Genomic DNA, 13,948 nt, shown 5'->3' on the forward strand with positions numbered 1-13,948 from the left:
TAACTTTGAAAACTGAAAATTTTGAGGCAATTTCATTAGAATTAAGAACAAGAGTTTTCAATATTACTGTTTTTTGTTCTTTTTTTAGCATTGTTCTGGAGGTCCTAATTAATGTGGTAAAATAAGAAACAGAAGTAGGGGCTGTAACATTTTTAAAAATCTTAATTGTAGTTACTTAAATTACATAATTCTAATTTCTAGAAAAACAAAAGTACTGAAAATGACTAGAATTAATAAATAGAATTCATTATAAGGGCTAAAATAAATAACTGAATAAATGTAATAATATATGTGAAAGTAGCTTGTGAGACACTAGTATAGGGTCTTAGTAAACGTGAATCTAATTATGAAGACACCTTTTTAACAGTCTATCATAATTTTCACACGTTCATTGTTACTAAATAGAATGTGATTGATTTTGTGCATTGACTTTATATTCTCTGAACTTGCTGATTTATTCACTGGTGTTAACTTTCGGGTTTTGTTTTTTTTTTTCTTAACATTAACGTGTCTAGGAATTTTCTAAGTAGACTACCATGTTATCTGTAAATAGAAAATTTCACCCCAATCTGTATGCCTTTTATTCGTTTTTCTTGCCTTATTTCAGTGGCTAGAACTTTCAGTGTGATGCTGAAGAAGAGTGGTAGAAGCAGACATCCTTGCCTCAGAGTGTAATGGGCAAACATCGCTTCCATTTGGGTCTTCTTACCTTCCCACTATTAAATGTCATTGCCAGAGTATCAGTTGTTATCATCTTTGTTCTAATCATCAAATATAATTTATAAAACTCACATGAAAAAGGATAGTCTATTGTATTTACCCGTATTTCTTCTTAACATTCTTCATTCTTTCTTCTGATGCTGCAATGCTTTTTTCTTTAATCATTTCCTTTCTGCTTGAAATGCTTCCTTTAGCTGGCCTTTAAGATGAGGACTGTTAGTGACAGATCTTTCTGTTTTTAGGGGGTGGGGTAGGGTTCTTTATCTGATAATGTTTTATTTCCCCTTTATTCTTAATGGGTAGCTGTGCTGTATACAGAATATGTAGTTGACAATTGTGCCACTTTTTTCTGGCCTCCATGGTTTCAGATGAGAAGTCCACCATTATTCCAACTGTTGTTCCCCTGTAGGTAATGTTGTTCTCTCTGGCTGCTTTCAAGATTTTGTCTTTGTCTTTGGTTGAGTAGAATTTGATTACGATGTCTTGGCATGGATTTCTTTGGGCTCACTCTGGGGTTAGCTCAGCTTCTTAAATCTGTAGGTTTGTATTTTCCACCAAATTTGGGAAGTTTTTAGATGTTATTTGTTAAAATATTCTTTCAGCCCTACCCTTTTTCTCCCTCCCTTCTGTAACTCTGAAGAGAAATGGCCTTACCTGGGCTCTCTTCTGTTTCTAAGTCAAGAGTCAGCAAACAGGGGTTCTGAGCATCTTTCTTCTGCTAGGGGAAGGGATGCAGGAGACCCTGCCTTGGCGTTGTTTTTCTAGTCCTGGTGTCCCAAACCAGCTCGATTTCTTTTTACCACCACAAAGAGTTCTCCTTTGGTTGTCTTTTTTATTATTTCTATAGTTTATTATTGGGCTTTCCATAGTAGAGAAAAATGGGTTAAAACTATTTCATCTAGGCTGGAAGTTCTTTGCATGTGTTTCTCTTTTATCTATATAAAAATTCATTTTGAGTTTTGGTTATTAGAATATATTTTTAAAACATATAACATGATAAAAATAAGCTTGTATAGATAAATTTAAATATTTTCATATGTGGACACAAATCTTCTCTCATAAAATGTAAAGCTTTTGCAGCTGCAGTGGTAGAGAATTTAGGACTCCCTTCTTAAGCGCTGAGTAACTTGATTTGAAATCTGACACGATATGTGGTAATATGCAGGTGGGCATGCACGAAAGGTGTGGCTGTGTAAGCTACTTTAATTTTGACATTTGTATTTTAAAAATGGGGATCAGTGCTCTGAAAATTCACTAATAATTGAAATGATTAGTGAGCATTCAGAAGCAAATGTTTCCTGACAAAGGCATACTATTAAAACGTCAGTGTATACGTTAGAAATGTGTTATACAAAGAAATTTATTACCAAACAGTCTTTTAAGTGGAAACTATTATTTGCACATTAATATAAAACAAACATATGAAGGTTTAATTTATAGTTTCTTTTCTCTTTTCTTCTCCTATGGTAGTTAGTGTACATAAAATTTACAGGCTTGTTGCACTCTCTGAAATGAAAGAAATCTAAATGATATCAAAAACATGAATCACTTTTTCCTAATCTCTACCCTGTTATGGTCTGACTCAAAAAAACATTATACTCTGCATGTCATGTAAGGGAGAAACAACTTCTGAATTATATCGCAGCTAATTACAGAAACTGGAATATTGACACTGCCAGGAACATTAGCAACATATCATTCTATGGTTTTTAAGTATTTTTTACACAAAAAAAGGTTTTGTACACATGAACCCTGTAAAAACTTAGATTATGGCTAAGAAAGAAAAGAGCAGCCATTTTCCAGCCCTTCTCCCAGCTGCTGCGCTCCAGGCTGGGCTTCTGAGATGTCGGGGTCTTTGGGGGCCCATTCTTCAGATGAGGAACCTGAGACCCAGAGAGAGGGGCTCTACTGAAATCACACAGCTGAACAAGGCTCCGTGGCCGAGATGTAGTGTCAGCGAGCAGGCCACCTCTGGGTCTTCCTAGTGACTTCCTTCTCGGTGGCAGCTTCTTTGGACGCCTATGTCTCTTTAATTAAAAAAGAACAGCCCACAGGGTATGGCAACGCTATGAATATTTGTTAGCATTCTGTGCTAAACTGTTTTATATCTTCATTCATTTGTATATCCATTCACTAGTTCATTATTTTAAGCAGCGGGGATAAACCAGTGAAAAAACGCAAGCCTCTGTTTTTGAGGAAAACATTCGTGGAAAAAGAAAGGCAATAAATATCTAACATGTCACACGCTTGTCAGTGCTAAGAAGGAACACAAAGTGAGGTGAGAGGGGTCGGTAGGGGTGGGGATGCGGCCCTCACACAGTGTGCAGCGTGTCCCCTGAGAGGGTGACAGTAGGGAGATTTGAAGGAAACGGGGACTCAAGCCCCCCAGGCAGACGTGTGTGCGCGTGGACGCAGAGCACCTGCGGGGCCCTGAGGCTGGGCCTGGCTGAAGGCGGTGAAGTCTGGTAGCAGCAGGGAGATGGCTTGAGTTGGAGGTTTTTTAAAAAACATTTCTTTACACAAGTAAGAAACTATCGCAAAACTCCCAGTTAGGCCACCAATTTAAATGATTCAGAGTTTATTTAGCTTACTGAGTTCCCTTGATCCAGGACTTCCTGATCTGGTCATATGTTGTCTCTGCCTCTTGCTTACAATTATCTTTTGACCCTGCCACCTGTTAGCTGTGTTGCCGGGATACATAAGCCTGTTTTGTCATCTGTAAAGTGAGGCTAATAGTACTTGTGCTGTTCTCCACACAGAACTCTTGGAAGGGTCAGCTGACTTACTGGCTTATAAAATTATTTCAAAAGCAGTAAAATGCACAGCGTTATTACTCCATGGAAGAATGCCAGGGGGCTTTAGGGCGGGTCTGAGGGATCTGCTGGCCATGGCGTGAACAGGGCTTCCCATAGCAACGACCGGCCATTTCCTAGCGCTCACCAGCTTTGTGACGAGGCAGGATTCGTGGTGCAGCTCTCAGATGGCTACTTGGGATCAGAGCCAGAATGGCCATTAAATTAAATGTTTTGGAAACATGCATTAATATAGACAGTTTAGCAAATATGTGGGTAACCATTCATTCTCATTATCCTCTCAAGGTAGCCTCTGAGTTGTAGTTACGCAATTATGGACAGTCTGTGCTATGAGAGGCCGGGGAGCAAGAGAACCAGCTTTTGGCCGACTCTCATATTGGAGCCTGCCTTTTAACGTAAAAGAGCAAACAGTTTCATCCACAGAGGTGCTGGGGATGTGATTCGTTCTAAGACTGCCTCCGTGTAAAAGAAATAGCATCTGGTTCTTCGGTGAGAGGAAAAATGAGCATTCCTTTTTTTTTTTTTCTTTTAAGATTTTTAAAAATGTATTTACTTTTAGGGAGAGGGGAAGGGAGAGAGAAATCAAACATCAATCACTTTCCTCTTGCACGCCCCCAACTGAGGACATGGCCCGCAACCCAGGCATGTGCCTTGACTGGGAATTGAACTGGCAACCTTTCAGTTTGTATTGCCAAGCACTAAATCCACTGAGCTACACCAGCCAGCGCGAAATAAGCATTCTTTATTTGAATGTGACTTATTTTACATTAGAAATGGAGATGAGAACAGAGGGTAGTTTATTTTTGTTTGTAGCGAAGTATCATAAGACAAATGCACTGTAGTAAAATCTTTAACTTCAAATTAGAAAAATTTTCTAGGCAACATGAATTGTTAGTAGTAAAAAAGTTAAAATGAGAAGTAGAAATGCATTTAGAATAATTTAAAGCAAAAAAGTCAGCTAAATTTTAGTATGTTGAACTCATCATTTCATATAACATGATTTGGTGTTTTAGCATAACATATTGAATGCCATGTGGAAATCTACGTGTTTGATTTTTTTTATATATATATATATAGAATATTAAGACCCATACTGTGATTTGTTCCAATTTTAACTTAAAGGTTTGAAATGGAAAAGGCGTAGAGCTTTTAAAAGTTTTTTTGGGCATGGAAAAGGATGTTGAACTTTCCTCAATGCCTGGAAAAAATTGCCAAAAGAGTCGTAAAAAGAAACAGATTTGACTTCTGTATAGAAATTCCTTAGCTCTTGCCACCAGTTTCAAGTGTGCATCTGAACTTCCAGGTGGACCCGGCCGACGTCGAACACGAGGAGAGCCGCCGCTCGCTCTTCACGGGCCTCCTGGAGTCCAGCCACCAGGAGGCTGAGTTCCAGCACTTGGTTTTGCTCTTACAAGCATGGCCGCCTATGAGTCGTGAATATTTGTAAGTAGCCACCTAAAATTAGACTTCTTTGGTTTCTTAAGTTTTAAAAATTCAATACCTTCAAAAGAGCCAATGAAAGAAATAGATAAAATTTGTCTTGTCCCTGAATCCAAATATTTTATTCAGAAATATCAGGCAGTGATTGATAATAACATCTGATCTATGATGTCAACAGAGTAATTTTGTTCTACTTTTTTCTTTAACTAGGAAATCCTTTGACTCTCTTTTAACATGGCTTATAATGCTAACTTGAGAATTCCTGTGGAATAAATTGATACTTCCCATAATTGAGCACACACACTATGTGCAATTTACATATATTATCCATTCACACAACAGCCGTGCACTGGAAGGTGATGTCATCTCATTTTGTGGATGGGGAACCTGAAGCTCAGAAGCTGTGTAGCTTCAGGCGTCCCATGGCTAATAGGTGAGGAGGCAGCGTCCTGGCCCCGACTGGCGGCCCTCACAGCCCTGCGGTCTCCTCCTCCGTGTGGGGCCGCACTGGCCGCCGCACTCACAGCTGCCTGGAGCGCCCGTCCCGTTCTCCTGCCCTCAGCCAAGGACTCCTGCAAAGACGTGGCAGGTTTCCTCTGAGCACATATGCTGCCTGTCATGAGCTGCTGTTCCTTGTTGGCAACCGAACGGGAGCACCTGGGCCGCTGTTCCCAACGCCCGCTGGCTGCGGGACTCAGCTGTGCCACCCGTGCTGGCCGGTGCCCACGCTGCCCGGGCCGCACATGGCCGCGCACCGCAGAGGGGAGGAAGGAGGCTTTCCTGAAGAATCCTTTGTGTGGTTGAGGACCGCTAAAGAACGTCTGGAAAACACTCCCTTAACCCCAGGACGAGACTGTTAGGAATTTCTGAAGAGTGCTCTTTTTGTTTTGTTTTGTTTTGTTTTTCTCAATTATAGTTGACAGTCAGTGTTATTCTGTATTAGTTCCAGGTGTATGGCATAGTGGATAGACAGTCATATACTTTAGAGAGCGGCCCTCCCACTACCTCCAGTACCACCTGGCCCCACACGTAGTTATTAAAATATTACTGGCTATATTCCCAATGCTGTAGTGCACATCCCCGTGAAAACCGGCCTTTCTTAGATCTCTGCCACCTGTGCGAGAGGTGGCAGACTGACACTCAGCTTCTAGGAATGGGGTCTTAGCTTCCCCGTATGAACTCCACAGCACAGGTTCGCCCACTGCAGAACCTCCAGTTTTCCTTGTGACAGTGCATTGGAACAGCTGCCTCGACAGAGCCGCCCGAGGGCCTGGGGTGCTGGTTGAAGCCAGAGACCCACGCTTGCCTCGCCGAGGCCGCGCCTGTGCTGGGGCCTGGGAATCCGTTTCTGAACAAGGCCCAGGCGATGATAGTGTGAAGCAGACATGGCACCCGCTGACTGGATCCGCAGCTGTGCTTTCCTTTTTTAGGAAATTATTAGAGTTGAATGTAGCCTTCTCCCCACCCTCAAAATGGATCTCTCAGAAAAGAGACTTTTAAATTCAAAATATAACACCTCTGGGAGATTGGTGAACTGTGGTTTTACAGTTTCACCTTTAGAACAGAGGCCATTTCACATCTCTCACTGACCCACAAGAAGCGAAATAGCGTCACTGAAAACCTTTATTGCATGTAAAACATTGAATGTATGTGGAGACAAAAAAATCTGATTTCTTAAAGGTGTATTTTTTGTAGTCACATGTGAAAGGAAATTTGTAAATTGCTAACCTGTGTTTCACAGTCCTCGGTTAAGAAGTTGTTAGAGTCAGAACAAAGCAGGACCCACCTCCTTTCCCCTGCTGCCAGCCAGGCCTCCTCTGCTAGAGGCACCCGGAGGCTGAGCCGAGGGCAGGGGTCTGTGTCTGCCCCGCTGCGGTTCAGGCTGGTGTTTCACACAAGGGAGCACGTGATGGGATACTTTAAAAAACAGGTTCTCCAAAGTACTTTTGAGTAGGCATTTCTATTATTTCAGACAATCCATGATGACTTAAGCACTTCCAAAGTAACCAAAACCAAGAAAGGGGGTTGGGGAAGAGAGGGAAAAGCCGGAGGAGAGGAGGGTGGTGTGACAGGGATCGGATGTTGCCTGTTCCGCAATCAAGCTCAACACTCAGAAGGGGGCTCCATCCCTGCGACTGCTAATTTAACAGTAGCAACTGTAGATTTTCAGTTCTAGTCCCTTGTGGGAAAATGCATGGAGTGTGTAATAGACTTGTACGTAGGGGAAATGCATAGTGCTTGTCCGTGCGTCACAACAGGCTGGCGGGAAGTGCATTTAGATTGTTGTCAAAGCCATGTGGCCCAGTGGAGGGACGGGGGGCGCTGCAGGGGGCTGAGCTGGCCGGCCTGGCGCGAGTACAGACTCGGAAGGAGGACCACAGAGCGCTGGTCCTTAGTGTGCGGAGGCCCCCCAGTCAGCAGATACCCCAGGGCTTGCCTGTGCTTGGAACTAAGCAGTAGTCCTTGTCCTCACAGATCGTTAGTTTGAGCTGAGACACAAAGGCTAGTCTTGTGCGTCTCCTTGTTGTCGTTGCACTTGACGTTTTTTCTCAGGGGTAAGCAATAAAATTCTTCAAGGAAGAGACCGCCCTTAGGTGTTCAGTGTCTGGACAACAGACACTTAATAAATAGTAAAACTATTTTCAGATGTTACAAGTAAAGTGAGCACCCTGGGGCCTTAGAATGAATGTACTTTTAACTTGTTCCTTGAAATGTAAATCATGACGTTCTGGTGAAACTGGGTAGTAGCAGCCAGAGAAGGGAAGCAAAAGGCAAACTTTGTATACTTTTATGTTTTAGAAATAAGAGAACTAGCCGAAGCTCAAAGTGTGATCTCCCTGCTGCTTGCATGCGGCTCCCGCAGCCCGTGTCCCCGGGCCCAGCCCTGCCGCGCCCTGTCCTTACTGTCGTTAATCCTGCCCTCACCCCGCGATCAGTCCTGGGCACAACCATCATCATAGTCACGTGATAGGAAAAGCCCGCACTAGGTAGCAAACATCAAGAGGGGCCTGCTATTAGGAGTGACACTCCATAACTGCAAACATCACTCATTAAACAAAGCAACCCTGCAGGGCGCACTCTAGGTTGCTTTTTCACAATGGAAAAAAATACAGAGGCCCAGGAAGGTTGGGTGGCTTCCCTAGAACCATCCAACCAGGCCGAGAGTGTTTAAGTGACTTGTGTGAGCCAACCCTGTCATCCGTCAGGGACCCAGAAGTGAGGCCCAGAGGCCGGGCTTCACGGCAGCCCATGCCCTTCAGCGCCTGCCCTGGTCGCTGCTGCGCCCAGGCTGCTGGGGTGCTGTCGGGGCCTCAGTCGATGGGTGCGTCTTCCTCCGGCAGACGCCCTCTCTTCTGCAGGGGGTACTGGAAGGGTCCTGTCATCTGGATTATGATTGAAATTTGTCAAAGCATTCCTACTTCGAAAAATGGGATTTTTTTTTCTACTTTAACATTTGTTATCACAATTGCTACAGCTTTAATCATTTCCAATGCCTTGCATTTTTCTCTCTCAGAACCAGCGTAGCGAATAATCCTTGGGTGAGGCTTGCTGCAGCGATGCTGACCAGGTGTACACGGGAGACCAAGGAAGGCCTGGGGAATGAAGTTTTGAAACTCTGTCGCTCTTTATATAACACCAGTCAGATGCTCCCTGCTGAGGTGAGTGCTTCCCTGCGGGCACCCTGTCTCTCATCCCAGCTCCGTGGTGTACGCAGCGTCAGCGACTGCATGTGTTTAGCTCAGGCCATCGATGGGGAAAGGGACGCGTTTGTAACAGACCGAGTGAAGGCCAGGGAAGCTGGAAGGATGCCGGGAGGACCTTTCCCTTTGCTCGACCTGAGCTCTTCTGAAGCAGCGTTCTGTTTACAGTCCCGGGTCGAAGCCAGCTTTCACTTCCTTCAGAGACGCTTTGCTGTCTCAAGTTTACCTTCCACATGGGCATAGCCACGCCCATGCGACCTCTCCTGAGCCCGCCCCTGGAAAGGTAGCGGAAAGCGTGAGCACGCTCCTCTGGGCGGGGACCAGCTGCTCCGATCTTCACATAGCTTTCGACATCTCTGCACCAGGGTCGCGCAACCTCACTATTTATTCTCTGGAAACGTGCTAAATCACCCAGCCACCTCTGTTTTGACCTTAGTTCTCTCTTTGATCCCAAACTGGACCATCACAGAGGTGTTTGTTTTATACATGGATGTATATATATCTGTACATTCTGAAATACGCACATATTAGTGACCGCCCCCTGCCACTGTGGATCTGACCTCAGCAGTGTATTGTTTGAGCAGTTTACATGTCTTCAGTTTAAGCATTTGGATAATACCACTAAATTGATTACTTGGTTTTTGAGTTTCTACCCCGTAGGAGATAAACTTGAAAATAAAATTGTAAGTACGGTTCTCTGAATCGTCATTGTACTCACTCAAGGAAAATATTCTCATTCTGAATGCATATTTAATGAATTGTTTTCCGAATGAGGGACTGGCTGAGTATTTTTTGATTGAATATTAAAATATTTTGTTTATTTAAAGAAGACTTTCAACCATCAGAATGACAAAATTCTTGAGTAAAACATTTAAAGTACTGACACCAAAGATAACGTCCCTTTACTCCATGGTGCGTGATTTGCTGGTGTCAGCTACTAATTTCCCTGTGACCTGCTCTGCTATATAGACTGTGAGCACCCGCAGGGTGGGGACCGTGGCAGTTTCATCTCTGTTTCACCCATGACAGGATCCAACGCACCGCACGGGGGGCCCCAGCACAGTCTGTACCCTGTGAGGGCAGGCGCGGCGTGACTAGCAGGGGCTCAGCTTCGCCTTCACACCAGCCGAGGGCGGAACCGCTGGATCGGGACCAAGTGCCGGAAGTGCCCCCGCATCAGTTCTGTGGGACCTGGGCTAGGAGAGCATTGTTTAGGACTTGTTGTTACTACCTAACGAGCTGGTGGCAATGGCAGGAACTAACTTGCTAGCCCTCTTGGGCTTTCACCTCCATTGTTTCATTTAACCTTTGCCTCCCACAAGGAGCTTCCTGGATCCTCCTCCGCCCCTGGCAGCTGATGAAGCAGAGGCTGAGGGCGAGGGCCTGCTCCAGGCCTCTGGGCAGAGAACAGCCTGCCCTGAGACCCAGGCTCTGGGCTGACAGCTTGAGAAGTAAATACGGCCACTCTTACTACACTGGGGTGTATCCATAGTGAGTGTCTGTCTGAGGTACCTCGTTGTCTAAGTTCTGTTGTCAGTGTTTTCCCCTTTTCTATGGTACTTTCTTCAAGAATGGGCCATGGAGTCCAGAGTCTAGGTTATTCATCAGTGTTGAGGTGGGAGAGTGTTAGGATCTGCATCACTGCCCAGAGAGCCTGTGTGTTTTTCAATGTCCTCACTGGCTTGGTTTCGCCGTAGTTAGTTCTCAGGTGAGGAATGCAAATTAGCTGAGAATTGGGCCGCTGCATCTTTGACCCTGACATTCACTACGGGATCCAGGCTCAGGAACAGTCATGTACTTGATTTTTCTGCCACCTAGGAATGGGTGACAGATACAGCTGAGTCTCTGTTACTTAACATGTAAAGTTTAGGGAATTCTTCCTGGATGCAGAGGGAAAGGTATGCACTTCTCTTTATTGACCAACGTGTAATACATTTGCTTTCTGTTTCCTATTTTTTAATAAAAAGGAGTTAGTGCATAAATGAGAAGTTAAATGGCTGTCGTGATGGAGCTCCCTGAGGTGGCTCTCTAGCCAGGTTGAGCTATCACAGGTTAACAAATAAAGGGATGCACTGAGTTTATTTGCATTGGTCCAGTTTGAACTCAGAGTCACCTAATCACTGTTCCTCAGTGTTTTAAGGCGATCAGAATAGAAAGCCCGGTGCCGTAAGCATGTGTGCACTGGGGTCCTCCTCACACCGCCCTGTGGAAGGGGGTTCGTTGGCCTCTCCTCCTTAGGACCAGGGGCACCTGCAGGGCAGGCAGAGCAGAAGGCGCCCGTGAGGCATGAGCGTGTGCCTTCCTGTTCTGGGTAGGGCTGCAGCCTGGTCTGGGGCCCTGAGCAGAGCCCGCCGTCTGGACCTCTGCAGTCTGGTCTCAGAAACGGGGGCCAGACTGGGTGACCTCAGAGAGGACTCCTGTCGCACTTGGCGAGGTCTGCAGGCCCTGAGCGGGGTGAGCGGAGGCCCTCTGTCCGCTGCTTCGTCCATAGCGTGTGACTCGCTGCCTTTCCTCAGTCCGTAGTCGCCTGTGGGGAGGAGAAAGGTACTGGATCAAACCCCATTTTTATCTAGGTCGTTATGCTTCTCTCTTCTAATTTGATGAGGTGAAAAATAATTATTATCAAATGAGTTTTGTTGCCACAGTGACTTGCTTTCATTTTCCATACGCTGCCTCAACGTCTGTCTTTTAATTGCGTACATTTATGGATATTTCTCTTAGAATAGTTTGACTACAGGAACTTTGCGAATGTTGTGTGCTGTTTTTATTGATCACCAAATGTGCTCCGATGTGAATTTAAGTTGTTACAAAGAAAGGGACATTATTAGTGCAAAATGGAAATGGCTTGTTAAGTTTACTGCATTTGAGGAGTCACCGCCTAATTCAGAGTTTCTTAGTACTTCATGTCATAGTACGGCTGGTAAACTTGGCCATAACTCACTGCTTTTTTAATCCAGCACCTTTGGTTTGCCCTGCTCTCTGGGGCATGAGGTGCATTTTCTCATCGTCTGTGACAGGGACTCCACCCCCGCTTCCCATCCCCCACAATTTCCCACACTAGAGATTCTTTTCTTCATGACTCCTTAGACGGCCTTTTGGGGACTGCCTGCTGTCGCTCCTGGCCCTTGTTATTTACGGCCGTGATGGTTTCGCTGATAGAACGTATCAGAAGAATAAAGTCACTCTTTCTCATAGGTCGCATGCCCCTTTTTCTTGGCTTGTATCCGTGGCAATATATTGAGCATTCCCTGGAGCGGGGGTTAGGTCGAGTGAGGAGCCGGCCCAGGACAGGCTGTCGGCGTTTATGCAGCAGCTGTAAGACTCCAGGCCCCAGCTCTTTGGGGCTGAGCCCGAAGGCCCGTGGTCTCGCCGAGGCGCAGCGTGAGCTGGAGTCGCAGGCCCTGTGGGGCAGGGCGCGGGCGTTAGATGCCCAGCTCCGGAATGAGCCTGGCAACCCCTGGCTCCTAGGTCTCAATGTGGGTGTTCTCACTCATGACCTTAATAATCAGGAGCTTCATTTTTGGAGTCAGATGACAGGCATCCCTGCACACCTTGTGCCCCGTGTGCCCATTGCAGACCTGTAACCCTCAGGGCGCTGGAGACCCCGGCACCCACAGGAGGGTTGTGTGAGGACAGGCGGATCGTTGGCTGGCCCGGGCCTGCTCCGCTGACAACCCTCAGCTGCTGGGACCAGGCCCCCGGCCACCACCAGGAATCAGTCTGCTCTGGGCCCAGCCCGCCCGCCCCTCCCCATTCGGGGGCCCTCTTGCTGTTCTGTGTCCTGATGGACACACAGGTTTGAGCCAGAAAAGAGCCACACAGGGTGTCTCTGGTTCCCCTTGCTGCTTCCACCTTCCTTGCAGCTCCCCAAACCCTTTATAAATCTCCTCACTGAGCTGCCCTCCTGCAGCACAGGCAGACACACCTGACCAGCACAGTGTCGTATTTAAGCCCAGAGGAGGGATTTAGTCCATGACTGTTAGCGAAGAGACCAGAGGCAGTCAGTGGCTCACGTGAAATGAAGTCCTTCCTTCCTAGGCGTCCCTGCCTGTCTGTGGCCGTCTGCGCAGAGGAGTGTGCAGGTAATTTAAGTAACATGTTTCATCAGAACGAAGGTCCACCAAGTGATTTGCTTAGCCTCAATATCATAAATTACTGAGAAATACCTTTTTACCAATTACTGGTAGCTTATCGAATAAGCAAGTATGAGTGTTGAGAAAGAGGAGTTTATATATAAATGTTTTTAGGTATAGTATATACCAAGCAAATTTGGAATACAGAGAAGGAAAAATATCCTTGCCCTCAAGTAAGGCAGACAAATGAGCAATTGGAACAACGCAAGGCGACAGACAGCGTGGGAAACATTTACAAAATACCGTTGGGACAGGAGTGTCAGACCTGGGGAATCAGAGGCACCTGCAGAGGAGCCGGGGGTTTCTGGTGCCTTTTGAAGCTGAGACCAAAGGAACAAAAAAAGGGTTAATCGGAGAGAGAAGCAGCAGAGATCTGAGAGCACCCCACTCTTGACGGCTCTGCCATCCAGCATGGTGGCCTCTGGCCACAGTGGGTTATTAAAGCTAAAACTTAAATTGAGTAAAAATGGAATAAAGTTTACAATGCAGCTCCTCATTGGCACTAGCCACATCTTACTTGTTCCCTACCCACATGTGGCTCGTGGCTGCCGTGTTGGACTGCGCAGACCCAGAACACACTGTCTCTGCTGAACTGTGTCCTGGGAACTTGCTCTCTAAGGAGCAAGCAGGTGGGGGCGATGCTGTCCCCTCGGAGGAGAAGCGGGAAGGAGGCGGCGTGGTGTGCAGCGGCGGGGAGCTTGTCATGCCCGGGAGTGTGTATTTCGTCCTCCCAAATATTTTCTGCAGGGTCGGGCACCCTGATTAAAAATCTGCACTGCCCTGTGGCCCAGATGCTGGATGAGACACCTCTGTGTGTCCCATGTGCTTTAGGGCCCACGGACCACTTCCCTGAATTAGAAGCTGCAACGTTGGAAGTACGTATTTCACAAAATCATCCCCTGCTGATGTTGACCATTTCCACACAAGTGTGTGTAGCACAACCTTCTGATCTGACATGTAAAGACCTTGCTAATTCGCAGCAGAGAGACATGTGGGGTGAAAGCTAAAAAATACTGCAATTACTGGAATTCCAGAGACCTTTCTCCTACCCTTTAAATAGGAGCTCCTTTGTGCCATCCCTATTCTATCTAGCCTTATAAAAATGTAAAAGGATTACGAAGCTAGGAACTTGAGTTTTTCT

The 13,948-nt window shown here is 45.9% G+C and overlaps 1 protein-coding gene across 1 annotated transcript in view; it reads left to right on the top strand.

Annotated features, from left to right (window-relative positions):
* The window catches only part of NBAS (NBAS subunit of NRZ tethering complex), a 264,240-nt gene that overhangs the window by 238,541 nt on the left and 11,751 nt on the right, over positions 1-13,948 (top strand). The window contains exons 49-50 of the mRNA XM_054569493.1: positions 4,837-4,976; positions 8,488-8,632. Coding sequence (XP_054425468.1) covers positions 4,837-4,976; positions 8,488-8,632 — 285 coding nt within the window. The remainder of the gene's footprint in view (positions 1-4,836; positions 4,977-8,487; positions 8,633-13,948) is intronic.

This window comes from Pteronotus mesoamericanus, unplaced genomic scaffold, assembly GCF_021234165.1.
Source record: "Pteronotus mesoamericanus isolate MK-2021 breed Mesoamerican mustached bat unplaced genomic scaffold, CSHL_Meso_final contig_101, whole genome shotgun sequence".
NCBI lineage: Eukaryota > Metazoa > Chordata > Mammalia > Chiroptera > Mormoopidae > Pteronotus > Pteronotus mesoamericanus.